General features: G+C 51.3%; 2 protein-coding genes across 5 annotated transcripts; one reads left to right on the forward strand and one right to left on the reverse strand.

Moving 5' to 3' along the window:
• Positions 1-223: 223 nt before the first annotated feature.
• P2RX6 (purinergic receptor P2X 6) lies at positions 224-11,620 on the reverse strand. Of its 3 annotated transcripts, none has more exons than XM_075516241.1 (12): positions 11,479-11,620; positions 11,211-11,361; positions 10,930-11,001; positions 6,603-6,678; positions 5,770-5,863; positions 5,401-5,481; positions 4,460-4,601; positions 4,162-4,259; positions 3,542-3,635; positions 2,371-2,436; positions 1,465-1,542; positions 224-664 (listed from the first exon to the last, which is right to left on the reverse strand). In XM_075516241.1, the coding sequence occupies exons 1-12, from the start codon at positions 11,613-11,615 to the stop codon at positions 626-628; spliced, it is 1,128 nt and encodes a 375-aa protein (XP_075372356.1). In that variant the 5' UTR covers positions 11,616-11,620; the 3' UTR covers positions 224-625. The 3 variants fall into 3 exon arrangements, 2 of the variants coding, with proteins under 2 accessions (XP_075372356.1, XP_075372355.1); XM_075516240.1 differs by having other exon boundaries at positions 4,150-4,259; XR_012777745.1 differs by lacking the exons at positions 224-664; positions 1,465-1,542 and having other exon boundaries at positions 3,404-3,635; positions 4,150-4,259.
• Positions 11,621-11,759: 139 nt separating this feature from the next.
• On the forward strand, positions 11,760-24,468 carry LRRC74B (leucine rich repeat containing 74B). Of its 2 annotated transcripts, XM_075516122.1 has the most exons (9): positions 11,760-11,787; positions 12,032-12,633; positions 13,554-13,686; positions 15,477-15,683; positions 17,640-17,749; positions 18,343-18,458; positions 19,149-19,227; positions 19,708-19,803; positions 21,320-24,468. In XM_075516122.1, exons 2-9 carry the CDS (start codon positions 12,601-12,603, stop codon positions 21,431-21,433), a joined length of 888 nt encoding a protein of 295 aa, XP_075372237.1. In that variant the 5' UTR covers positions 11,760-11,787; positions 12,032-12,600; the 3' UTR covers positions 21,434-24,468. The 2 variants fall into 2 exon arrangements, with proteins under 2 accessions (XP_075372237.1, XP_075372238.1); XM_075516123.1 differs by lacking the exon at positions 11,760-11,787 and having other exon boundaries at positions 11,801-12,174.
• Positions 24,469-25,777: the final 1,309 nt, after the last annotated feature.

The following is a 25,777-nucleotide window of genomic DNA, read 5'->3' on the forward strand; positions in this document are numbered from 1 at the left end:
TAGCCCAGGGCTGCTGCCTTAAGCTCAGCTCTTAAACCCTCCCTGAGCACGGCTGAAGTGGAGGTGGGGGGCAGCCCTGCTACTCCCTGGGGAGCTCCCAGGGCTGTGGGTGGCTCCCGTGAAGCCATGCCAGCTGGAAGCACAGAGGGTGCTGCGAGGCACAAGAGCGGCACCACAAAACCTTCAGAGCCACCCCCAGGGCAAGAGAGAGCAGAGCCATGTCCCGCTTTCTGAACAGCTTTATTTCATTGCATCCCTGTTTTTCATGGGAAGTCAAGGCCCACGGCCATGGGGAATGTGAAGAAATGCAAAGTGCTTTAAGCCTCTTGTGCTGAGCATGGGCCAGTCACTTCCCAGCAAGCTCTAGTTCCTGCAGCAGCTCTGCAGCACGGCTCTGCTCCGTCACTGGCCAGTCAGTGCTGGAAGCTGCACGTGTGCTCCAGAGGCCAAGAACTTCTGCTGATGCAAATGTTTCTCCAGGAAAGGCAGACCCTAACGCCAGCAGCACACACTCGGGCCAGAACTGGGCCACCTCTGCCTGGGGAGTGCAGCCTTACCCCCATCGCATCTACCTGGAGGTTGCTCCGGAGTGAAGGGTGCTTGTGGCGGAGCATTCCCGATGTCCCTAAGCTGCAGCCTCGGTCTTACCTTTAGGGGGTTTTGCCTGCGAAATGAATAGGGGCATCTTAGTATACTAGACAAGGGGACAGCCCAGGCAGGTGGTCCTGCGCTGCTCTGTTCAGTCCCATGCACCCAGATTCATTGTTTGAGACCCCCACTCCATGTGATTTGAGATCAGGCAATAGGAACAACTTTTTTTCCCCAGTAGGATGGTGCAGCCCTGGGGCAGTTCACCAGGAGCTGGGGGATCTCTGTCCTCAGAGGTTTCTAAGGCTTGACCAGATAAAGCCAAAGATGACCCGAGCTAGGGCTGGCAGCTCTCCCGCTCTGTGGGGGTCTCCCAGCCCACACCCTGCAGCCCCCTGATTCACCAGGGCTGGGCAGTGCCAAAGCGGGAATCACACATGGCAAGAAAACCCGTCACTGAACTGCAGCGTCAGCACCGACACAGCGTCAGGGCACGCTCTGAAGAGCTGCCCTCTCTCCACATGGAGTTTGGACAGATTCAGTTTGGAAGAGGGTGAATAAATGTGGGGCTGGGTCAGGTTTCTACGGTAAGGTCCCCTTGGGGACTCCTTGTTTCTAACAGTAGTTGAGGTCGTGCAGCTTTCCCTGCACTCTGGGCCCAGCTGGGTCCCTCTTCCACTCAGCCGCCTGTTGTCATTAAACTTGTAGGAGTTGAATCTCTGTCAGGATCAGTTCAGACCAGCCACCAAGCCCAAGAGGTGGAGATTAAGAACAACTCCACCGGGGTCTTCCCAGATCTTGTGAATCAAGTTTTAACCAAAGGACATATAAATCCACTCACAAAACTTCACCTCTCCAAAGCGGCCCCATCCTTACCTCCTCGAACTTCTCTTTCCAATAGAAGTCAGCCTTCGCATCCAGGTAGAGCAGAACCAGGTCACAGACCACCGTGGCCTGGAGACAGGCAAACACAGCAGGGCGGTCAGCACTGAAACTTCCTGCAGGAGCACCAGGCCCTCTGCCCCCAGCATCCACCAAGCTCTGCAACCGGCTGTGGATTGAACTCCAGCGCCCAGCCAGCGCAGGGGCAGCGAGCCTGACCTGCCTCTTGCCCAGGCCACCCAGGCAGCTCCACCAAGTCCTCTCTGACCCAGCCTGCTCCCATTTGCTGCACAGGAGGTTAGATGTGATCATCCGGGCTGCAATGCACGGACACAGGGTGAGGGCTGGTCAAGCAGCGAGCCGCCACCACAGTCACGTAAGGGACCGGGACGAGCACGTCTGGGAGGAAAGAGGGGGCAGGTGGGGGAGTCCAGGCTCCCTGTTACTCTGCTGAAAGGGAAGAGCCACAGAGGTGCTCTACAAGGGGCTGCCCCGTCTCGATGACTGCAGCACCATGTCTGTAGTGGAGCCGGACACTGGCTCCCTTTAGAGTCAGGAGAGAAACACAGGGAGGAGGTGCTCTCTCTTATTGCCTGAGACAGCTGGAGCAGACCAGCCAGCAACGCCCCAGTGATGTGCCTTCCTAGGGTCAACACAAACACCCAGCCTCCATGAGACGTGCCCCTGACAGTGCTCAGGATCCTTGATCCGGCAGTGTCATTACTGCTAACGATCACAAACAGGAAAAGGGGAGCTAACACCCTGCCCGACAATCTCCCCTCCTGGGCTGGCAGGCACCCAGGAAGCCTTGTGCCCAGGCAGGCAGGCAGGGTAAACAACAGAGGAGTGGCAAATCCCAGCCCACGGATCGGAGGAAAAGAGCATATCTGGAGTACTCACGACACCAAAGAATGCGATGCTGGTGCCGAAGCTCACGGCAGCAGGAATTATGCTGAACTTCCCAGCCTGGTGAGAAACAGTGGGTGGAGGGGGAAGACAGAGGGTGGAGAGTGGTGAGAGGGCTGTGGGACAAGCCCTGCTGGGCAGCATGCTTAAAGCCAGGGAGGTGCTGGAGGAAGCCGAGGACATTTCTATGGAGAAATGCCCAGCTGTAGGAACCTGACTGCTACTGCCTTGACTCAAAACACCTTTGGCTGTCAAAGAAGGGATTGAGGCCCGTTGTGACTTGGTGGCAGCAGGGGTTACTGTGACCTTGCCTACCCCTGCAGGCACGGTGGGAGCTGCCCTCCTGCTGCAGGACCCCAGCAGCTGCCACCCACAGAACTACATCCCAGCTAACAGCAAACATGGCCCTGATGCGATGCATCCCCCTCTGCTCAAATGAGTTGGGTATCTCTGAGGAAAGGTTTTCGGGTTCCTGTCTCTCTCCTGGCGATTCTCTCCTACTCCACACCTCCCAGACCTGGTCTCACCACCCCGAAGTGGTGCACCCTTGTCCTGCACTGCATGCTTCACCCTCTTCAGGTGAAAAGACCACTGCTAAGCATGACAGACCAGCTGTGGACATCTCTCAGGGTGGCAAGTCCTCTCAGCACAGGCTCCATCTTGCACAGTTGAGTATTGAGTTTTTTAGTGATGCTGCACAGACTAGCATCAGCCATGATCGTGCCCATGCCTTTTCTCCCCGAGGGTACAGTTAATCAAGATGGGATTAATCCTCCAGGTTCAGAAAAGTTCAGGTTGATCTTTGCCAGGGTGCTCCCACTACGAGACCCTCAGAGATGCCCACAGGCCCTCTGCCCCGACAAGCTCACCTTGCCTACAGGACCCAGCACTTCACAACACTCATGTCCGATCCTCAACGAGGGAAGCCTCCCTGCTCAGGGCATTACCAAGAAGTTTCTCTTCAAATGGGAGAGACCCTTTTTTCCTGCTCTGCTTGGAAAACTCTGGAAAGAGGGGAAGAGCTCACCATGGTGGGGCGAAGCGATGCCAGCAGGAAGCCATGGGGCTGGCTGCAGGAGAGAGCAGCAGGGAGCGGTGCGAGGAGTCAGCCCCAGTGCCAAGGCCGCCAGGACTGCACATGCAGAGTCTGCAGAGGAGACAGTACCTGGCCATGCACGGAGATGTCGAAGCGGATGCCGTAGAGCTTCAGCAGGTTCCGGAAGAGCTGCCGCTGGGAGCCCCAGTAGTAGGAGGCAGTTCTGCAGGAGACATTGGATGTGGCTCAGAAAGCCACGGCAGCTCTGCACAGGCAGTGAGGGAAGAGGGCTGCCAGCGCTGCATGATTGCTGGGGCTACCACATGCCTGTGCACACCTTGTGTCCTCCAGCGGGCTGGGACATGGGTGATGCACGTGCTGCCATGACTCACTAGCTTGGCATCAGCAGTGGGGCATCAGCATCCACTCAGCACCCAGCCCGGGGTCACTGGGAGCACACAGCTCCCACTGCATCCAGTCCAGGGTCAGCATGGGCGTGGACAGCCACACATCCTTGCCCTCAGGCAGGTAATGCCTTGCACAGCTTCAAACAGAGCAGAGCTACAAGGTGTGGGAACTACCACAGAACCCCGGTAGCGACAGACCCTGCGCTGAGCTACCATGTCCCGATGTCCCTGCTGCTCCTTCCAGAGCATCACTCGGGAAAACCGAGATCTCGAACAATTGCCATGTGCTCATCCCACAGACCCATCTGGCCACTGTCCCAGCACCCTCACCTGAAATTGTACCTCCTGTCCTGCAGGCTGAAGGAGTACTGCGGCTGGCACTGGGCAGCAGGGTAATCCAGGTCACAGTCCCACTCGATGCGAACTCCAATGCTCCCACCCTGCAAAACACATTTTATTGCAGGAGAAGCATGGGACCGGAGACTTGCTGAGTGCTTTACTGTTCAGGTGTTCACAGATCACACAGAGAGACCACCTCATTCCTTTAGCATTTCAGGGGTCAGTCCTGTCCCCCACCCCTTGCCCACGCCCTTGAGGAATTTGCAGTCATCTTCCATACTTTTAAAGAAAAAGCAAATACCAGCAGTGCGAGGTCCTCAAAGGTCTCTCCAGCTGCCTCCACCATGTCACGGACACGGAAGACGGGGCAGGAGGGGTTGAAGAACGGATCATACGTGCAGCTCTTGAAATAGGTGGGGTCATTGGTTTGCAAAGTATTGCACCTAAGACAGGAAAGGGAGAGGGAGCTGTCACAGGTGGAGTGGAGTGTGGGAGGACAAGGAGCCCTGCTGCAGGACTGGAAAGGAGACCCTCCTGCTGGAGTGGGACCACTAAAGCTCCTGCTTCAGAGCGAGATAATCATTGCCTCTCCTAAAGCCTCAGCTGGAGAAAGGGTGGAGGGAAACTGGCCCAGAGGAATCACACATGGAGTTATCACCCTTTACAGCACCTGCCACGGTCCTTCCCCTCCCAGCTCCTCTCCTCCACCTCTGCCTTTGTGGTTCTCCTTTCTTTCCTGGCACCAAGCTCCCATCGCTCTGAGATGTAATGACCCAGCTTGAGTTACCGCTCTAGGGGTGATAACAGGGGCAGTTCAGCTGCCCCAAGCCACGTCTCCTGCCAGAGAAAGGCAGCACAGTCAGCATGCCTGGGGCTGTGAGGCCAGTGCAGCCCTTTTGCAGAGACTAAAATGCAAAAGTACATGGGGTAAAATGAGACCTTGGGAATGACTGGCCTTGTCATGCTCTGTTTGCAGTGCTCTAGACAGGTGGGAGCTCAGCAGTCCCTCTATCCAGGGACTTCCCATCCCATTGCTCTTATATCTGCAAACACATGTGCTGCCAAAACAATCGGCATTCTCCTGAACACCATCCTGAACCGTAACTGCCCAAGCCACCACCCGTCCTGGATGGCACACGGCTTCTTGGACACCTTGGCTGCTCAGCCCCTAGGCAGACAAGCTCAGCGCAGAGGCTGGACTGAGTTGCATGTACAGGCCGGCTGGAGGAGCATCATACTTACTTGGAGAAATTAAATTTGGTGAAGTGGACAGTATTTTTTATAAAAAGAGTGAAATTCTCCGCCTCAGCCAGTAGAGGTTTCCTGGAAAACAACCACCAATGAAGTAAAATTTTGCACAGCGGCCAAGGTATGTCCCCACTCCCCATGCAGTCTCTTCCATGATCCCAGAACTTTGGCTACAACAAACAGTTGCAAGAAATGCTCTTGCGTGAAGTTCTCTGGGCTTAACTGACCGGTAGATCAATGTCAAAGATCTCCCTGAGCCTGGCTCCCCCCTGGGCAAGTACAATCAGGCCCCTGGTTACACAGAGCACAGAGAGAAGCAACCAAAGCTCTCAACGCCTGCTGTCCCCTGACCCTGTGCCATACCTGGGCAGGGTGTTATTCTCCACAGGACACCAGCCATAGATCTCACAGGTGGAATGGGTGGTGTTGAACATCACGCATTTCCCAGTTTTCATCCCTAGAAATGAGACAGTGTATATCATTTACTATTCCTTTTTGAAACGTCTTCTCCACAGCTCCCCTCCTGGGATACTGCCCTGGCCACAGGCTTGTTCTGGCCTTCTCAAAACCTGAACCACAAAGACGACCCTGGGATCATCTTCAGTGCTTTCCCCACCCAACAACTTCCCTGTGAAACCTCCCCTTGAGGGCGAACGACAGGAGCTGTTTTACAAAGACAAGAAGCTGCTTGCTGCTGTCAGTGCCCGTCTGTCCAGCACAGCCTCTCCTGCCCCATGGCTGCTGAATCGACCTGCTCCCCGGGTGGGAACACAATGAGCTGGGGCAATCCTGCACACAAAGCTTTGGCAACCGACCTCCTAGAGCTGAAGTATCCTTTTCCAGCTGAACTCACATGGACTGCTAATATTAATCAGCACGAAATAAAAGCCAGGTTTTATTACAAAAGGAAAACCTGGCAGTCACATGGCACACCGGTTTCAATTCCAGCAGCCACCATCAGAAACAAAACACCCCTGCGTTTGCTGTGACAGCACCTTGCGCCCGCAGCACCTGCTCATCCAGCAGCGACAGGTCACCGTAAGGTTTTGCCAAGAATAAACGGCTGGAGAGCACTTCTGTGCACACTTACAAAAACTCTGAACTCGGGCAATCAGGCACCTTTGTGAATCTGTTTGCTACCAAACATGACGAATTAAATGATTTTATGTTTTTTTTTTTAGCAAAACACCCAGTACCATTGCCACGAACCACTGGGTTTCCCATGGGACAGTCTGCATCTTCTGTGCACATCGCATCGAGAACAGAGGGGCTCTGAGAGAGACAGAGAGAAGCACTGTTACTGAGGCCACGTGGTCACTCACCCACGTTTCTGCACTGCTGCTCCTGTTTCTCCAAGCACGTCCCAAACTCTTACAGAAGACATCCACCACGTCCAGAACCTGGGCAGCCTCCAGCCAGCAAGGAGAGAGGCATCTCCGAGGGGCAATCCTTCCCACCTGTCTCCACGCTCTGGGGCACTCGCCTCCTCCACCTCAGAGGTGGAGGAAGCCTCAGGAGCTAGCTTGGACCTTTTGGCTGTGACTGGGAACAAGCACAGATGGGTTCAGGAGGGCCTTAATGGCAGAGCCCATTAAGCACCTTGTAAAGCACCACCACAATTCCCCCAGGGAAGAGCTGAAGAGACCCTAAATACAGCATAACACAAGTTTTACAAGAGACACGGGAAGCTTCACCCTCACTCTGACCCACCTGATTGCCAGGAGCAGCAAAAAGCTCCTATTCAAACACAGAGAGACAATGGCAGGTGGGGAAATACAGGTCTCCCTCCCCCAGCTACTCCCAGGCCATCGCAGGGGTCACCAGCCCATCAGAAATCCACCTCCCCAAGCCCAGAGGGGCACAGAGACCCAAAGGCAGGTGGGCAAACCCCAGTCATGGAGTCAGAAGAAGCAGGATCTGTCCAGGCCCTCCCAGGGCTGTCCGAGGACAGCCTCAGCCCCTTGTTCCAGGTGTAAAACCCACCACAGTGCGCCAAGAGGAGCAGCTCTTTGAAGCACCTTTGGGCTGGGTGTGGGGGGGTCACTGCCTAGGGGTATGGGAATCATTATGGGATGCAGGAGAAGAGCATTTTCAGATTGCACAGGACGTTTAGGGGATGGGATGTTTAGGGGAGGAAGAAAAGGCACAGAAAAGGAGGGATCTAGGTGATCCAAGAAGGAACAAACATTGGAAAATAGAGGGATAAAAGGATGCAGAGGACTGGTTGTATGTACAGAGCTGGCTGGTCAGTATGCTGGTCCTGCCACGCCCTGCCCCATCAGCACAGTCTGTCCTGTCTTTGGACTAAACTCTATTTCTAACTACTTTCCTGGGCGAGGCGCTCTATTCTGTATGCACATTGTGTGCATGGGGGTCTGAGTGCCAGCAGCTGGCGTGGGACCACTGGCCGTCACAGGGACCCGAGTGTCTGGGTGCCAGCTGCTGCAGGTGCAGGTGGGCATGGGAACGGGTGATTCACAACAAACGTCGGGCCAGACGAGCCAGGGAGGAGGTGGCCTGGGAGCAAGGCAGGGTATCTAAGGGCAAGCCCACAGGACTACTGGAGGGACCACAGAGTCCTGCCCAACTGCTGGAGAAGGGTCGCACCAGATTCATGCCCCTCACCCCCACTGATGGCCCACTCATAACTTGCAGCACCCACCTGGCAATGCTGTAATAAGCACTTATGAGAGAACTTTGTCATGCTGGATCCAAATCAGATGTCAAGGATTCAGCCTCCAGAAGGACCCAGACAACAGATATTTGCAGATGAGTGTATCAGTCCCTTCTGAAGGTAACAAGACACGACAAGTGCCACTTGGCCAACAGATGCTTCTGGGTGTCCAGGACATGCAAGCTACAAAGCTTGGGAGAAGTTCAGGTACTGAAGTCTATGATGGTGTTACAGAAAACCTAAAGCCTGGCCAAGAAGGTTTCAACCTCCCCTACCACCTTTTAGTGGAAATGAGCCTTGAAAAATCTGTCAGTGTTGGCATTCTCCACGGGCATGATCCAAACCAGGTTACATGTGCCACAAGTGCACTGTGAGAGAAGCAAAGATATCTAGACTCAGTTAAAAGCCCTCATGGGGCCCTGGATCTGTGCTCCTAAAGCTCTCTAAACCATTGCTGCATCTTGGTTGTGTAAGGGTCTAAAAGCTTGGGAAAATTAGAAGTAACAAATTTTTCCAGGAACCTACCCAAGAATTGCAGGTTTGGGATGGGACAGCAATATGAGCGCACCAGCATTTAGAACAGGTTTCTTGACAAGCAGGTGAACTACTACATTTTTTAGTAGAAGACATCCCCAAGGTGCTCACAGCAGAGCTCAGATGCTGCTCATAGGTTGTAGCATTTGTGTTCCTGGGACAGTGGTGGTTTCAGACAGGGGCAGCAAAGACGTGCTTGCACTGACAGCAGAGATCTATGCATAAACACTAGGAACGCCAGGGCTAAAAGGTTTCTATTTACTTTCTGTCGTCACAAATATGTGGGTAGAGAATGACTTTATTCTTAATCTTATTAGAAACAATGGCTGATTCCCAGCCCTTGACAGCTATGCAGCCGTGTACCTGGGGGCAGGAAGCAAAGTGAATCTTCCTGGAGAGCAAACCACTGGTAGCATCACACATGAGCAAAGAAGGATGAGGCTTCTCCCAAAATCCAGCACCCCCTCATCCCCTTAGGACACGGTCCTGTCTTGCTGGGGCTGGGACCAGTGCCATTCACGTGCACACCCATCAGCAGCACCTGGACCTGTAAGAGCTGAGCACAGCTAGATGTGCTAAAGACCATAATTTAAGTGCAATGGTCCCTCAGTCCCAGAGCTTGCATCTGGACAGAGCGGATGCACTGTCTGACTAATGCCTTCTGGCTCCAAGTCTGTTTTGATCATCTTCATTAACCTTCAGAGCACTTTGCAAAGAGAGGCAGAGGGTTTCCAACCACTCAAAGTATTTGAGATCAACATTGAAACATCTCCCTAAGAGGCAAGTCATAGCTCAACCACAGATCTGAGCTCCACACACACAGCAGCTGCTAAAAGAAGCCGTCCTGTGTTCGGGTGCTGCCACCAGCACCAGACAGACCTTTCCCTGGTCTGCCAGCACAGAATATTTTGGTAATCGAGAATATTCAGAACTTTCTGCAAAGTCAAAAGCTGTCACTGCTAAATCTTCAAAGCTTTCCAAACATGAATGTCAGCTACAGCCCCAAAGCCAGAAACTGAGAATCTACTGGAGAGCAGCATGGGGGTGAAGGCTGTGACGGGCACCCAGACACACCACAGCACTGTAATGGGATGAAGCGCTCTGCTCTCTCTGTATCCTTGGCTTGCACACTGCAAAAATAAGCATTCAGAGATGCCCGTGACTGCCTGTGAGAGAGCACTGAAACGCTCTACGGCACACGTCTTCCCCTGGGGACGTTCCTGCAGCTATCAGTACTTTAGGAGTTCTCAACATTTTAAAGAGGGATCATTAGCACTATTTTCCCCGACCCAAAACCAGGGTTTGCTCTTCCTCTCCCGCAGCCCGTGGGCTGCATTAGAGAGCAGCCCAGCAGCCTGCAGCACAGAGCAAGCTGGGAAGCAGGATCAGGCTGGGCACAGCACAGAAGACGACAGCAAGAGCTGAAGGCACCATTAGGACAAACAGCGCTTGGCTCAGGCACAAGGTGCCAGCAGTGGCTTAGCTATGAAGACATTTGCTCCTGTCTGCCAAGCAGGGTCCAGCTTGGGAGAGTTCAGCTGAGCAGCTGGCCAGAATCCAGCCTTAAAGGGAAGATTTCTCCCAGAGAACATATACCACTGAGTGTTGGCTGACTGGGAAACCACCTAGACCCTGTGCTTCGTTCCTCCTAAAAATAGAACACTAAGAGGGAGAGGATCCTAGTCATGCAGCAAAGAGTTATAAAGAAAACATGACACAGGTATCCATGGAGTGTGTGTAAAAGCACCAGGAAAAATGGCAGAACAGAGATAAGAGAATGGAGCAGCAGGTCAAGAAACCAAGAATTCATGTGAGACTCAAGAAGGAACACAGGTAACAGAGATATTAGCTGGGGACGGCAGTGCTGATGGCAGCTGCAGTGTGGAGATGGAATAGCAATGGGACAACCCAGCTCAGCCTCCCCAAAGCATCCCCTGTCCAGAGGCAGTAGAAAGCCTGTAAAGGTCACATGGTGTCACCACCCCTCAAGAAGGCCAGAGAGCTGGTGAGGACCCAACAGACCGTGTCCCTTTGTCTTTCTGGTCACCACAAGTGATTCTGAGCAGACTGCTTGGATACACGTCTTGGTTCACGCAGGTATGACAGAGCAAGTGCAAATGAGTGAGTAAGATCTATGGAGCAATGAGAATGAGGGGAATCAATGTTGTCTGGAATAAAAATCTATTTTTCCCTTTATCTGGTCTTGCACTGGGTTCTGCCGAGTTCCTGTACAGCTACAGAGCAGCAGCACTAACTGGCTTTATAAATCTAGCCCCACCGCAGCGCTGTGCTAAGGAACAGCACAGCTCACTTACCTCGGGGCAGGTGCCCTGGGCTTGGTTTGCTGTAGCGATGAAATTGGTCACCAGAAAAAGCACATTTTCTCCCTAGGAGGCAAGGAGGCACCTTCAGCAGGGGATTTACACCGTCACACTCCTCAGCAGCAGAACAAACAACAAATTTTCTTTTCTGGGCTTTGTAATTTGCAACGTTAACGTCGCCTTTCCTTTCCCAAAGGGTTTTACCACAGCTTTTGCCAACCGCCTCCCTCCCCCGGGGCGGCCGAAGCGCCCACAGCGCGGGGGCCCGGCCGTACCTGAGGGGGCCGGACGTAGTCCGCCGCGTCCCACAGCCGGCGGCCCGCGCCCCCCGCCTCGGCGACCGCCGCCCCCTTCAGCTTGGTGACGACGGCGGCGCGGGGAGCAGGGTCGGTGTCCTGGTAGCCCTTCCGCGCCAGCAGCACCCACCTGTGGAGGGGCGGGGGGGAAGGCGCGCTGAGGGGACCCCCGGCCCGCCCCGCCGCCTCCGGCAGGGCCAGGCCCGGGGGGCGGCCGGCTCGCCGCGGCGGGAGGGGACCGCCCTACCCGAGCAGGTAGCTCAGTACGCCGAGCTGGAGCAGACGGTGCAGCAGCCCGACCCGCCGGTTCCGCGTCAGCGCGAACTTCGTCGTCTTGTAATCGAGCAGGCCGCCGCACAGCCCGACCAGCGCCGCGCCCGCCATGGCGACCGGCGGGGAACTGCGGGCCACCGGCCCTGCCCCGCTTCCCGCCGCAGCGCCGCCCCGCCCCTCCGCAGCGCCGCCCCGCCCCTCGCCCCGTCGCCATGGCAGCAGCGCGGCGGGCCCGGGGTGGAGATGGCGGCAGCGGGGAGCGGCGCGGACGGGGGGAGCTCGGGTGCGGCGTGAGGGGCCCCCGCCGGCTGGGGTTGGCTCCGGCCCGGCCTCCGCGGGCGGTGTCCCCGGGGTGGGTCCGGGGGGACGCCGGGCTTGTCCCGCCGGTCCTGGGAGGCAGCAGCCTGGCCTGGGCCTGGGCCTTGGCTGCGACCCCGCTGTGGCGGTGTAGGAACAGCAGCAACGCGGCGGGCGCTGGGGCTTCGTGGGAGCACTCGGTGAAACTCTCCAACGCTCTTTCCCCGCAGGCGAGGAGGACGCCGGCGGCCCGGCGGGAGAGAGCCGGTACCTGGCGGCGTGCCGGGCCTGCGGCGTGACCCCGGCCTCCGGCCTCCTGCGGCGGCCGCCGGGCCCCGCGCTCAGCCTGCGGCACCGTGGCCTGGGCCCGCGGGTGAGGGACGGCAGCACCGTCACCCCGCGTGAGGGAGGGACACCCGCCGCGGGGCCCTGGGGCGTCAGAGGGGCTGCAGGCCCTGTCAGCCGGCCGGGGCTGTCCCCTCTGTCACCCTGCCGTCACGCGTAGCTGTGGTCCTTCACCAGAACCAGAAAGCAGTGCAAACACCCCAACCTAGGGACTGTCAGTTTTGTCTTTCCCACTAACAAAAACGTTGTTGTAACTCCTCTGGGTATCAGAGCAACACAAATTTTGTGCCATGAACATGTCGAGGGCCCTCTTCTGCCTGCCTTGCCGGCAGTTCAGATAGCGGTTAGGGGCCAGATTTGTGCCACGCGAGGTCTGGTGTTTGGCGAGCGGTGGGGATTTGTCAGCAGGTTCTTTTGCAGGGCTCAGGAACAGGAGTCATCTCCTTCCCTGGACATGGGACGGGAGGTGGGAGGCTGGGATGCGCAGGTGTGTCATTACTCTGCTTCCCTCTTGGGTTGAGAATTTTTCCTGAGGGTGTGTTTTCTCCCCTGGGGTACTCCACATTTTTTAAATTAATATTTTTAGGAAGAAATTATAAACCTTTTGTAATTCACGCATTGGTTCGTGTCAGGTAGTCCCACCCATGAATGCTTCTTTCAGCGGGCATGGCATTTTGGAAATGTGTAGTTTGGACCATGAAAAGGGTGCAGCCTTTCATACTAGTTTGTGGTGATAAACCTTTCTGTTCTGTTAACTTTATTTTATCTGGAATAGTTCTCTGAGGTCCCTTCCAGTTAATTTTCCTGTGTCTAATATCCAAGGCTGGAGAAAATAATTTGATTTTGCAGTATCTGTTGAGTAATCACAAGGTCATTGCCATACTTCTGTTTAATTGTAAATATTTTTGAAGTTAAGAATTCCCACTGACAGAGATCAGGATACTGGTGCAATACAGGCTTCTTAAATGTTGAGGTCAGGATTCAGAGCAGCCGTAAGTAAACTAAAGGGGCACTTACTATGGCTGTACTCACAGACTGCCAGGTAGAAGTGATGTCCAGAGAGGTACATCATCAGGCACAGTGGGCCAGAACCTTTTCCTTTTTCTCTGCGTCGTTAATATTGACAGCAGAAGTATATTTCATATTTCAGTATTTTATGGAAGGGGAAAATAATTCTTTAATAACGTAAGCAAAATGAAATATCTTAAACCGTATTCAGTGTTTGCTTTTCCAGCCTAGCTTTAAATGATTTTGGCAGGAGAATCTTTTTGCACGATTCTGCTGATGGCTTTGTGAAATCCCCCTGCACCCTGCCTGACTAAGGGGAGCTGAAACAGAAACATTCACAAGAGCTTTGTGAACCCAGGGAAACTGTAAATGACCTGGTTTGGGGTTTTTTTGTTGCAGGGTGCCAAGGCTTTAGCTCTTTCCTTGATGGTGGATACCTCTATCCTCACGTTAGACCTGAGTGACAACTGGCTGCAGGGAGAAGGGGCAGCTGCAATTGCGGAGATGCTGAAAGAAAACTGCTACATTTCAGGTTCGTATTCTCCCATCTGCCGTTCTCTGGCAGATGTGTTGCTGTAGACGAGGAAATTGTTCTGGCTTCTTTGTGGATTTAACCAGTCCTGCTGTCATAGTGACTCTGTGTGTGTGAAAAGGGTACCAGACTGGAGTGCTGTTTGAATGGTGAGTGTTTAAAACTGTGCTGCTTTGTCACCTTTCTCCACCTGTTTTCATAGCACGCACTTTTGTGAAGTTAGGATGCCCCTAACTGGAGTCAGCCCAGTGCTGTTATTCCTGTGAAGCTGCTGGAAAGCCAGGAGAAAGAGTGAGTTTCTGCTTTGATTGTGGATCAGAAACATCCACCTGAAACTTAGACTATTCAGAGGATGTGGTTAATAATGGTTAAGGCTTTGTCAGTTGAATTTGCACAATTGGCATCTAAGAAAGTGGAGCTTCTAAGTAGGGACAGGTGGAAGAGAAGCCCATCTAGAGTGAATCTGCAAGGCTCTGTTCTAGCAGCAGCACACGTCTGCTCTTCCCAGGGACGTTTCATGTGTCTAATACCTCTGTAGTATACTCTACATCTAATACATCTACGTCTAATACGTCTGTAGTATACTGTAGTATACCTCTACAGATACTGCAGATACAGGGAGCAAAAGCAGAGCAGCGCCTCCTGAATTTAAGTCTCAGTCAGGCAGCGTTGTGTCTAGAGATCATGGTTTTGGTCCCTGCTTTTCCAGGGTCAATATTCCTGCCTTTCATAATTTAAGTAGCAACTCCCAGTTATATGTGGACAGGTTATCTGGGTTGTGGGTTGCACGTGGTAGGGTCCTGCGCTGGCTCCACAGAACTGAGGTGCAGTGAAGGCAATTAGGTGGGAGATAGCTGGTTGTGCCAGCACGTACCCAGAAGCACTAACAAACTCTGCCAAACCTGAGGTTGTTACGTGCAGAGACAGTCTAGGAGTCCCTGTGCTGTGCTTCTGTGTGAAGAAGTGCAGAGCAGAGACCCAGGATGGGTCTGCGTGGAGTCCCTGTCACGTGTCTGTGTCACATTTTCCAGCACTTGCATTAACCTCCTCTTTCAGTGTCTGAATCTCCAGGCCCCTGCTAGGATACAGCCAGAACTTTGCTGTAAGTCATGCTGGTTGCTGCACTGAAGGATGTATTTTATCCACAAAGAACAAGGTCAGTTTAGACAGCTGAGAAAACAACTCTTGTATAACTAAGGCAACCCATAGGCTTTGTTGGGAAGTCATCATGCATGAAGGGGACAGGTTCAGTGCTGTGAAACCCCTGTTAACACGGGATTTCCTTATTTTTGTTCTCTAGTGGTTGGATTCGGTATTAGAGGTTTAGGGTTCTGTTACTTCTGTGCTAGGAAAATTCATCCTGTATCTAGGTGGGCAGGGAAGTTCATGCTTTTGTATTTGGGTCTCAGTGTCTGTCTTCACATCCATTCTTGTTTTACATTTAGCTTTGCTGTCTCTCCCTGCCTACACTCTTTTTTTCAAGCCATGATGAGGAAACAAGAAACCCGGTATAACTTAGCTGAGTGTAGGTTGTGCCTGGAGTGGGAAGCACAGATGTACAAGGAGCACTTTTGTCTTGTGTCCCATATTCATGTGGCAAAATGTGAATGAGTCTATCTTGGGGACAGGTTGTGAATTCAAAAATTAAGTTCCTACTTGTTCCTACTAAAATACTGTGTTAGATCAGGTTAATCCTTATTTTCCAAGTCTGGCACTACTTCTCCCATTGCAGCAGAGAGGTCAGGTGCTGATATGATGTGATGATCTGATAATGTTTTTTCTTTCCCCAGCTGTTGATTTATCTGACAACAAATTAGGCGTTGAAGGAGCTAAGGCCTTTTCCGCTATGCTTCTAGAAAATACTACAATTGTGTCCCTCCAGCTCTCAGGAAATGAATTTGATGATCATGCAGCAAAGTATTTAGCAGATGCCATCACAGCAAACAGCAAAGTGGAAATTCTGGACCTGAGTTACAACATGTTTGATGACAAAGCAGGTGAAGTGCTGTCTCTGCACCTTACACAGAGAGGGCTGCCTGCCTCAGACCTTTGGAGAGCAGGGCTGGCTAATATTTTCAGTTTCCTGAAAAGTATTTTTGGCTCTTTGTAGGCAAAACCAGTGTCAAGCTATCATCATTCATTCATCTTCATTGTCTGCCTTTTCTTATAGCATTGCAAGCTTTACCTCTTCTGTTTCTTTCCTCTGTTCTTCCTAGTTCCCAAGTTCTGATGGTCTTCCTTTCACTGAACTATCATTTGCTTTTTTTCTCGATCATTATTTCAGCTTTCACAGGTGTGTAAAATGCATAATAGGAGCAGAAAAAACCCAGCAGAACAGAGTTTCCCAGCAGTCCTTCTGTCTAGCTCCCTGTCACTGAGAGGTGATTGCAGGTGCCAAGGGGAGGGTGTGAGAGTGGAACAAGCAGGCGGTTGTGCTTCCCTGATACTTTGCCACCCTTGACAGCTTGTGGTTTGGAGGCTTCCTTTGGTAATGACTTCGGCTATTTCTTTTCCATGTTCTTGTTGGTCTCGACCTTGTTAATGCACATGGCTTTTTCTTTGGCTCTTGATTTTTAAGCACGCTGTTATTTAATCGTTACATCCTTACGTTCACAGTGCTCCTGTGATGCTGTGTAATGGGATGAAACCTAATTATTGCTCTTTGGGCCTTAGTCTGTACTGATGTCACCAGGCGCACTTGTGCTGGGCTGAACTCCCCCATCCTTTCTTCCTGCGTGTCCACTGAGTGCAGAACACTCCTCATGATGTCATTGCTAATCCCTGATTTATCAACCTTTATACTCATCTCCTTTTTGCACCTTACTGGCACATGCTTCATCTTCTCCATCTATGTCTGTCCTTGGGCAACCCCAGCCATGTGTTCTGCTACTATCTCCAGGCTGAAGATTCACAAATCTTCTCCCTAGTCCTGGTCTCACCCTACAACTGTGCTCCAAATCCCTCTCCTTCCAACACCATCTGTGATGGGTACACACTCAAAAAGGGAGATACTGAATTTTTCCTCTCCCATGCCACATCCCATGCTGTCTGTCAGATCCACATTCTCTCCTGGTTGTGTCTTTCATGAAAAATCGGCCATCTTTTCTCCATCCACTCCTTTACAACCCTTAATCGTCACACATCACACCTGCTGCAGCCTCCTCCTTGAAGATCCTCCATGTCTTCAGTGGGCTTCTCTGGCTCACAAGAGAGGAAACGACCATAATCCTCACCTCTTCTGGCCACTAGGAACACACAAATCCGTTCCACTTTTTTCCTCATTTTTACTTTTGGAGGCTGAAATAGCTGTTTTTCTTTCCACCCGTATCCTGCTCACCTCCTGCTGCCTTTACAGTCAAACAGCTCTCCCCAGTCTTCTGGTCTTCAAGCATGGTGATGGCTTCCTTTTCTTCTCTGCTGGTGACAACCTCATTTCCTTCCTGCATCATTGGAAACTCGCAGAACGCTTGCTGAGGAAACCTATTCAGATTTTATAATGGCACAGGAGCTCTGGGAGGGGTTAAAGAGAGAGCGGAGCTGGCTTCTCTGCCAGCCCAACAGAGGAGCAGACTTCAGCTGGCTGGAGGCCAGAGCTGGGAAAGGGTGAGAGACTGTGGGGAGCTACCTGGTTGCTTAGTGTCAGCTTTCAGACTCGTGTCAGGCTGGAGAATGAGCGTGTGCAGTCAGATCTCCACGCATGAGCAGCAGACCCTGGCTTTGTGATATGGTGTTTGGTTTTCTCTCCCTTTTTGCTACATTTGCAACCTGTGGTCAGAGAACACAGATGCTTTATTGTCTGACAGCTTCTGGTAAATGAGGTATACAAGAAAATAATATGTTGTAGTTTTAATTGCCTGCCTAGAGGTAATACAGACAGTTGCAGAGAAATACCTAAACTAACTGAAGCTTCCTTTTAACTCTTAAACTGTTTGGCTTCATGTACTCTTTCTTAGGTGAAGTTCTTGGAACGGCAATAGCAGAAAACATTGGATTAAAGGAACTTAAAATCAGCTGGAACCATTTCCATAGCCAGGGGGCAGCTGCCTTGGCCAAAGGCTTGGGGGTAGGAGATGTTTGCACTCCTGTTTTTAAATTCTGAGAACTCACACGAAGCACCTTATCTGTTTAAACAAGCGTGAATGTCATGATGTGCTTTTTGCCTTGTGCCCTTGCCTGTCCAACAGCCATCTATGATCCGGGATGATATAGACCTTGGAACTAAGACAGTAAAATCATCCATTGTCTATTGACATATTGCATATGTTTTAATTTCTCTATTTCTAGTTCTTTCCCTTTTTAGAGTTAAAATTACTATAATGAATGTTTTGAATTGTTTCCTTTCACTTCTGAGTCATAAATCAATACAGAAATTGTTTTGTTTTCCATATGCAGTTTTTAGTGTACTAAAAGAAAATAGTTTCTCATTAATATAAGAAAGAGTTCTTCCACCCTCATAGGCTGAAAGGGGCCACTAAAGTAATTTAATTTCATCTCTTGTACAATGCAAATCACATGTGCCGGCCTAGTACTAGTGCAGCAAGCCTCCATCTGCTTTTATGACAGTAGAAAGGATGGTAGTCCCTTGAAAGGATATTTCTCCAAGGTTGTATCAGCTGACAGGGAGATTTTCAGTCGTGTGTTTATGTCACCTCACAGGCAAACACATTCCTCAAAGTGCTGGATGTTTCCTACAATGGCTTTGGCAACAGCGGAGCAGCTGCCTTGGGGGAAGCTCTTAAAGCCAACAACGTGCTGGAAGAGCTCAACGTTGGGTGAGTCCTGCTGCACGCTTTCTCCCATTCTGCAGTGGTGGGCAAAGCTGGCAGCAGCCATTTGGATCTCCTACCTGCAGAGAGCGGTAGGTGCGTAAGGCAGAGGGCGCGCTACAAAATACTAGCACTGCTGGTCTCATCCCAAATCCCAGTTCCTCTCCTTAAACTTGGGGTTACTGCCGAGGGGCTGTGGGATGTGTTACGGGATGCGGGGGAAGAGCATTTGGGGGATTGCACAAGGCCTGTTAGGGGATGTTTAAGGGAGGAACCAAGGGCGAGGGAAGGGATCCAGGTGCTCTGGGGAGTAGCAAGCATGGGAAAAGAGAGGGACGAGGTGTGAATGTTGAGTGTTTCTGTCTGTGTGGCTAGCCGTGTGCGTTGCATACATTTATGTCTGTGCCTATTGGAAATACACGGTCAGCCTCACTACTGGGGGCATGGAGCTGTGTCGGCCTCACCTCTATCAGCCTGTGGCATTTGGCAACTCCTCACTGCTTCCAACGTCCCAAATACAATTGTTTAGTTGGAAGGAGCTGCCCTAAATTCCCTCTGGATATAACATGTTTTCAGTGCTGGGTGAAGCAGGCAGTTGCATATCCTTTGCCTGAGCAATATGCAGCTCGGCTTCAGAAGCTTGCCTTCAGCAACGTGCAGCTCGGCTTCAGAAGCTTGCCTTTTATCTGTTTTTAGCAACAACCGTATTTCGGTGGAAGGAGCTCTGCACATTGCAGCTGGCCTGAAAGAAAACAAGACTTTGAAAAGCCTTAATGTGAGTAACTTTCCTAGGAAGGTATTGGAGCCTCTTAGCATATTTAAATATCACTGGTGCATGCATGTCCTGGATTGGAACCCCTTAGAACAAATCCACAGCAAAATCAAGGAGCTGCTTGCCCCAGCCTGCCTCCTCCCATGCTTCCCTGGTTGCAGTATGTAACAGGGAAGACAGAGGGCTTGTATCCAGCAGTTTCCTCGGTGAATGGAGATTTCTGTGAGCCTGCCACTCTGTGAACTGCAGCCTGTCCTGCCATGTCTTGCAGCATGGATAGCATCCCATTTCTGCAGCAGTAGTGTCCAGCTCAGCATGCTGGGTGGCACTGGGATGGCTGCTTGAGAACTCTTGGTCCACCGTTACGGGCACTTGAAGTAAACTGCGCTGGTATCTCACCCACTGGGAACCACTGGTACCGTCAAGGATCATACAAAAAACCCCATGTCACATATCCTCCTGCTGTTTCTTTTCTGACTGCAGATGACCAGAAATCCCATGCAGAGTGAAGGCTGCTGTGGGGTCCTCAAAGCTCTACAGGCAAATTCTGGCACTGGCATAGAGATCCTGGACTTGCCAGTAAGTGTTACACCAGAAAGAAGAGGGAAGGGAGGGAAGAGGTTGAACGCATGGTGTATGAATAACAAAGGGCTGCCAGAGGGATTCTGGCTCTGGTGTTGTTGCTGCCCAGTGAGGACTGTATATGGAGGGAATGGCCCCTGTCTTCAAAACATGGACAAGTCTGTATGTGCCCAGGCCCCACTTTGTGTGTTTGCAGCAGCACCAAGGTGCGTGAATGCACCGAGCCGGGCATTGCTCACGCTTCGGGCAGCAGCAGGGTGTGGAAGAAGCAGGGCTCAGCTCTCAGTGCAAAGCTGCGGAGCACTGGGAGGAATCTGGCCGCCTGTGAATTCAGAAATTCCCTGGGAAGCTTGAGCTCTCTGCTCTGATGACGCACATAGTTTTGGAAAGATTTCTATCCCATTTCTAATGAAGCTAAATGGCCCTTACATGGCACAAGAACTTCCATTTGAACACCTACCCGCTTTGTGAGCGGTACCAGAGCTGCGAAGGCAGCCCTCTGTCACCAGGTAGGTCTCAGCACAAGGCATCTCATACGCCCTACCAAAGAGCATCACTCCTGGAACAGAGGCTCTGTCTCAGGCCACCTAATGCCCAATCACCAATGGATCAATTAGCTGGCAACTACTTTTAATTTCTAAAAACAGAAGACAGTTACTCAGTTGTTCATTGAGGAGGGATTTGTCTTGCCTAGCTCCTATACAATGTCGGTGACTATGTCTGAGGTGATTACACAAGATCTGTTCATAGAAGATGGAGGTTTAATCAATAGTATTTAAGGCAAAATTAACACACCAAAGTGTAGAGGTCTGCTTTAGGATGGGGAGACTTGCACCTCAGCTCTGTATTGACTGTATCACCGTGGACTACATAGGGAGTCTGTGATGGTGAGCTCAGAGGAAACAGTTGCCTTGCAGTCACCAGCATTTAATCAGGTGGATCTTGTTCTTTGTGACCCTTTGCTACGAGCAATCCAGACATCTGCCTTAAAGAGAGAGCTAACGATCCCTGAAATGTTGAGGCTTCCTCTGTCATTCAGTGCCTGTCCCTTGTACCTCCTCCTTTCTAGCTGTTTTAACTTCTCTTCCTGTAGACCATTCTTCTGGGCTTACTATCCATCCTGGCATTGTCCTGACTTTCTCTCCAGGTCTTTGTTTGTTTGTTTGCTTGTTTTTGACGGGTGTTTTCTACCTTTACCCACTTTAGCTCACTGTCTTTTGGTAGTGCAGTGAGGAGCTTGCATGAAAACCCATATCTCCCTTTGATTTCTGTGCTGCTTCACTATCACTTTAGCTCTTTTGCTTCTTGCCCTGGGAGCAGGATGCTGCTGCTTGCTGAATCTCATACCTGCCTGTAACATGGTAGTGTTGGCTAACAGCCCCAGATCTCACAATCTTGTGTCAGAATTTTGTGTTTGGGTTGAGAGAGCACAGAATATGTTGCAATATCTATTTTCTGAGGGATGGTAAATCATACCATACGCTTACTTACCTGTAGTGATTTTTCCCTCCAGGACATCCCTGTGAACAAAGAGCTTGCAGAGCTGTGTGATGCTGTGAAAATACTTTTCCCAAATCTTCTTCTCAGACATGGTGGAAACACGAAGTTGCAGAGGAAGAGTCAATAGAAGGTTGAGCTTTGGACTCAGCCCAAAGTGGTGGGTAATTCCCAGAACACAGTGGCTTAACATGAGTCTCTTTGGGGCTGCTTCTTCAGCACCTCTGCCTACACCCCAGTTCCACTCACCAAGCCTGTGACACAAGGACGTGCCAGGGCAGTGCTAAGGCAGGATTTGTGTATATGTTGGCTATTTCATCATTGCTGACACTAGGAAGTTTTTTCTGTCTTTTTGCTTTAAGATTTCTGCTACGACCACCTCTGAGTCTCTTCCAGCATATGCAAGAGCATCCCCATGGATGAGAGTCCAGGGGCTCCTTTTTAATCATCGTCTTTGCATGTAGGGACATTTGTCTGGTGGAACATCATGTGCCATAGCTGCTGCTGGTGCTTGGATCCATAGCCCACTGCAGTGGGGTCTGTGCAGCCTGGGGTCTGTGCAGCCCGAGAGTGCGCTTATAATGTCAGAAGCAAAGTCCTATCCAGAGATGTGCTGTGAACAAATGCTCCCTGCCTTAGGCTTGTTCTCCTGGTACACAGCCAGGATTGCCTTTGCTGAATTGGCTGTCAGATGCCCCGGTGACTCATTTTCAGCTGGTTCCTACCACAGCTCCTTAGCCTCACGTGGAGCCCATGCTTTCCAGGGTAGCCCCCCTCCTGGGTCATGACTGGCATTCTTATTTCCTGGATGCATGCTCCTGCTTTTGTCAGTGTTACATAGGATGGATGCTACAAGCTGCCTGGAAATAGGATAGGCACTCTGGTAGTTCAGCAATGACAACAGCACATGGGGTGTAACTCTTTCCCCTCCCTGGGATGTTTTCTGTGATCCCAGTGGATCCTCCCTACACTCTCTGAGACACCTGGGCACTGTGGTTCAGGGAGGGGGGAAATTGTGAGCTCCTTGAGGAGCAGTGGACAGGGGGCAGGAATCATGGCTATGCTCTGAGCAGCCTGGCTTAACTCTCCCTCTCCTGGTCTCTGTGAAGAAGTGGTTTCTTGCAGCAGTTTCTTGCAGTTGAGGAGAGGGGCCGAGGATGGTCACACAAACAGCTCTGGATGTCTGACTTGGGCTGGAGGCGCAGGCAGCTCTGCCCCACAGTCAGAGGGCAGCAAACCCCAGCGGTGTTGCAGTGCTGCCTTAAGCTATTGGTGGCTATACACAAATAATTGCCTTTCATTCCCTGAAGGTTGGTGGACCTCGTTGATAAAGTGCTTGCAATAATCTTGGCTTTATCCGTGGCTCCAGCTAGGCAAGCCTGGTCTGTCCCCAGGCATGTCAGTGTGCGCTGGTTTTGATTTCCTCTTTCACTGGCACACCAACTGACGACATTGGGGCACAACATGTTGGGGACCAGGGGGGTAAAGCCCCTCCCGCTGTAAGGGAAGATCAGGTTCGTGACCACCTGAGGAACCTGAACATACATAAGTCTATGGGACCTGATGAGATGCATCCCCGAGTCCTGAGGGAATTGGCTGATGTAGTTGCCAAGCCACTCTCCATGGTATTTGAAAAGTCATGGCCATCAGGTGAAGTCCCTGGTGACTGGAAAAAGGGAAACATTGCACCCATTTTTAAAAAGGGTAGAAAGGAGGACTCTGGGAACTGCCGACCTGTCAGCCTCACCTCTGTGCCTGGGAAGATCATGGAACAGATCCTCCTCGAAGCTATGCTAAGGCACATGCAGGACAGGGAGGTCATTTGAGACAGCCAGCATGACTTCACCAAGGGCAAGTCTTGCCTGACCAGCCTAGTGGCTTTCTATGAGGGAGTTACCACATCAGTGGACAAGGGAAAAGCAATGGATGTCATCTGTCTGGACTTCTGTAAGGCCTTTGGCATGGTCCCCACCCCATCCTTCTCTCTGAATTGGAGAGATATGGATTTGATGGATGGACTGTCTGGTGGATGAGGAATTGGTTGGATGGTCGCATCCAGAGGGTAGTGGTCAACAGCTCAATGTCCAGATGGAGATCAGTGACAAGTGGTGTCCCGCAGGGGTCCATACTGGGACCAGTGCTGTTTACTGTCTTCATCAATGACATAGACAGTGGGATCGAGTGCACCCTCACCAAGTTTGCAGATGACACCAAGCTGAGTGGTGCGGTTGACAGGCCAGAAGGACGGGATGTCATCCAGAGGGACCTGGACAAGCTGGAGAAGTGGGCCTGTGTGAACCTCATGAGGGTCAACAAGGCCAAGTGCAGGGTCCTACACCTGTGTCGGGGCAATCCTCATTGCAATACAGGCTGGGGGATAAAGGGATTGAGAGCAGCCCTGCAGAGAAGGACTTGGGGGTACTGGTGGATGAAAAGCTGGACATGAGCCGGCAACGTGCGCTCGCAGCCCAGAAAGCCAACCGTGTCCTGGGCTGCATCCAAAGCAGCGTGGCCAGCAGGGTGAGGGAGGGGATTCTGCCCCTCTGCTCTGGCGAGACCCCCCCTGCAGTGCTGCGTCCAGCTCTGGAGTCTGCAGCACAAGAAGGACATGGACCTGTTGGAGCGGGTCCAGAGGAGGGCCACAAAAATGATCTGAGGGCTGGAGCACCTCTCCTGTGAGGACAGGCTGAGAGAGTTGGGGTTGTTCAGCCTGGGGAAGAGGAGGCTGCGGGGAGACCTTCTAGCAGCTTTACAGTACTTAAAGGGGGCCTGTAGGAAAGACGGGGACATCCAGGCAGTGCTCTCCTGTCAGGCAGTGGGGACACCTCGCTGAGAAGGCAGCTTGCAAAGGCAGGGGCCAAAATTCAAGACGGCTTCTACCAGTCTCCTTCCAGAGTAGCTGCTGGTGCCCTGTGTTTTGCCTTATGCTTTTTTCCCTAGAACAGAGACGTTATAATCCCCTTGCTCACTTTTGTATTTCATTTACCTAATAAATGTGCCTACCTGTGAAATTGCAGTTAGTGTTAGTTCTCAGCAGAAGATGAGGTTTAGCCTCTTTATTTGAAAATAACTCTATGCAGTTAGTTATGATTTACCTAATGGAGTCTGTCCTATAAACGTGGAAATTATTTTACAGTTATGTATTTAATAAATAATGTCTGTGCCTTGGACTCACACCTGTCTGTTCACACCATTTGGAGGGGTCTCTTCCATGTTGTAAGGTCTGTCAATATGGGTTGTTTCTAGAAATTTCAGAACCATCCTGACACCCCCTCAATCTCTAGATGAAAAATCTGTGTATTGACCACAGAAGCTGTTACAGGGCTTGATTTAAATCAGTGCAAGTACTTATATTTTAAAATATTTAGTCACCATTCATTGTTTCTGTTACATCCTTTGCCCCTAGCCCTTCCTATGATCTCCAAAGAAGAGATACAAGTTAAAATCGTATTAAAAATAAGGTGGGTAAAGAATTCTTACACACCAAATCCATCCCTATTCACTAGCGGTGTAACTAGAGAAGATGCATTTGCCACATATAGATTCATTAGGCACTAGAGTCAGAGCTGGCTGGTTTTTTCTTGTGAGAATTAAGCTCAATAAATCTATCAATGTACCATTTGGGCACCTCAAAATACCAGGTGAGCCAGCAGCGTGTTACGGGGTAATGTAACTGGGATACGTATGTTGAACATTCAGTTGTCCTGCAGGTTTGATGAGAGCAGGAGGTGGCTGTGGAAAACTGAGCACTGGCCTGCTCCATGTGCGGGCAGGATTGCGCGGGCAGGATTGCGCAGGCAGGATTGCGCAGGCAGGATTGCGCAGGCAGGGTTTGCCCTCCCGGAGGGCTGCAGGGGGGAGCAGGCAGCCGGAGCTGGCCTGCAGGAGGTTTTGGGTGTGAAGCTGTAGGAATTTGCTGTGCTTTGGCAGCTGCTGCAAAAGGTTATGAGGAATTAACACGTGGAGAGTTACAGTGAGAGTTGTGTTACAGTTATACCGAAATACCAGTTATTCCCAATTTGCCTGGCAATCTCCCCAGCTGGTATCACTCTTCCTCCTTCTCCAAACTCAGTGTGTTTTCTTTCAGGTTAGGAACGAATCTTGGAATAACTCACCAGAAGATTTGCTGAGTCCCTGTTCATGATGTCATTTCCAGTACTGAGCCTTTATTTTTTTTTTGTCCAAGTGTTACTTCAATATTGTTCCTTTTTGGTTTCTTTACAAAACTGGCAGGTAGCAGTTGGATGCCTTGCAGCAGGTACTCTGGTACAGCAGCACTGCTGCCTTTTTCCAAGCTCCTGACCCCACCAAAGCCCAGAGGTTACACAAATCCATATTAATTGCCACTAATGATATTTTTTCCTTAATTCTTGAGCAGCTCTCATTTTGATCAGTGTCCTTTTGAGGCCTTGAATTTCCTTGCACCCCTTCACCTTTTTGGAGGATCAGCCAGCTTGTTTTCCTGCAGTGCTCT

The sequence above is a fragment of the Mycteria americana genome, chromosome 13, assembly GCF_035582795.1.
Source record: "Mycteria americana isolate JAX WOST 10 ecotype Jacksonville Zoo and Gardens chromosome 13, USCA_MyAme_1.0, whole genome shotgun sequence".
NCBI classification, from domain to species: Eukaryota; Metazoa; Chordata; class Aves; order Ciconiiformes; family Ciconiidae; genus Mycteria; species Mycteria americana.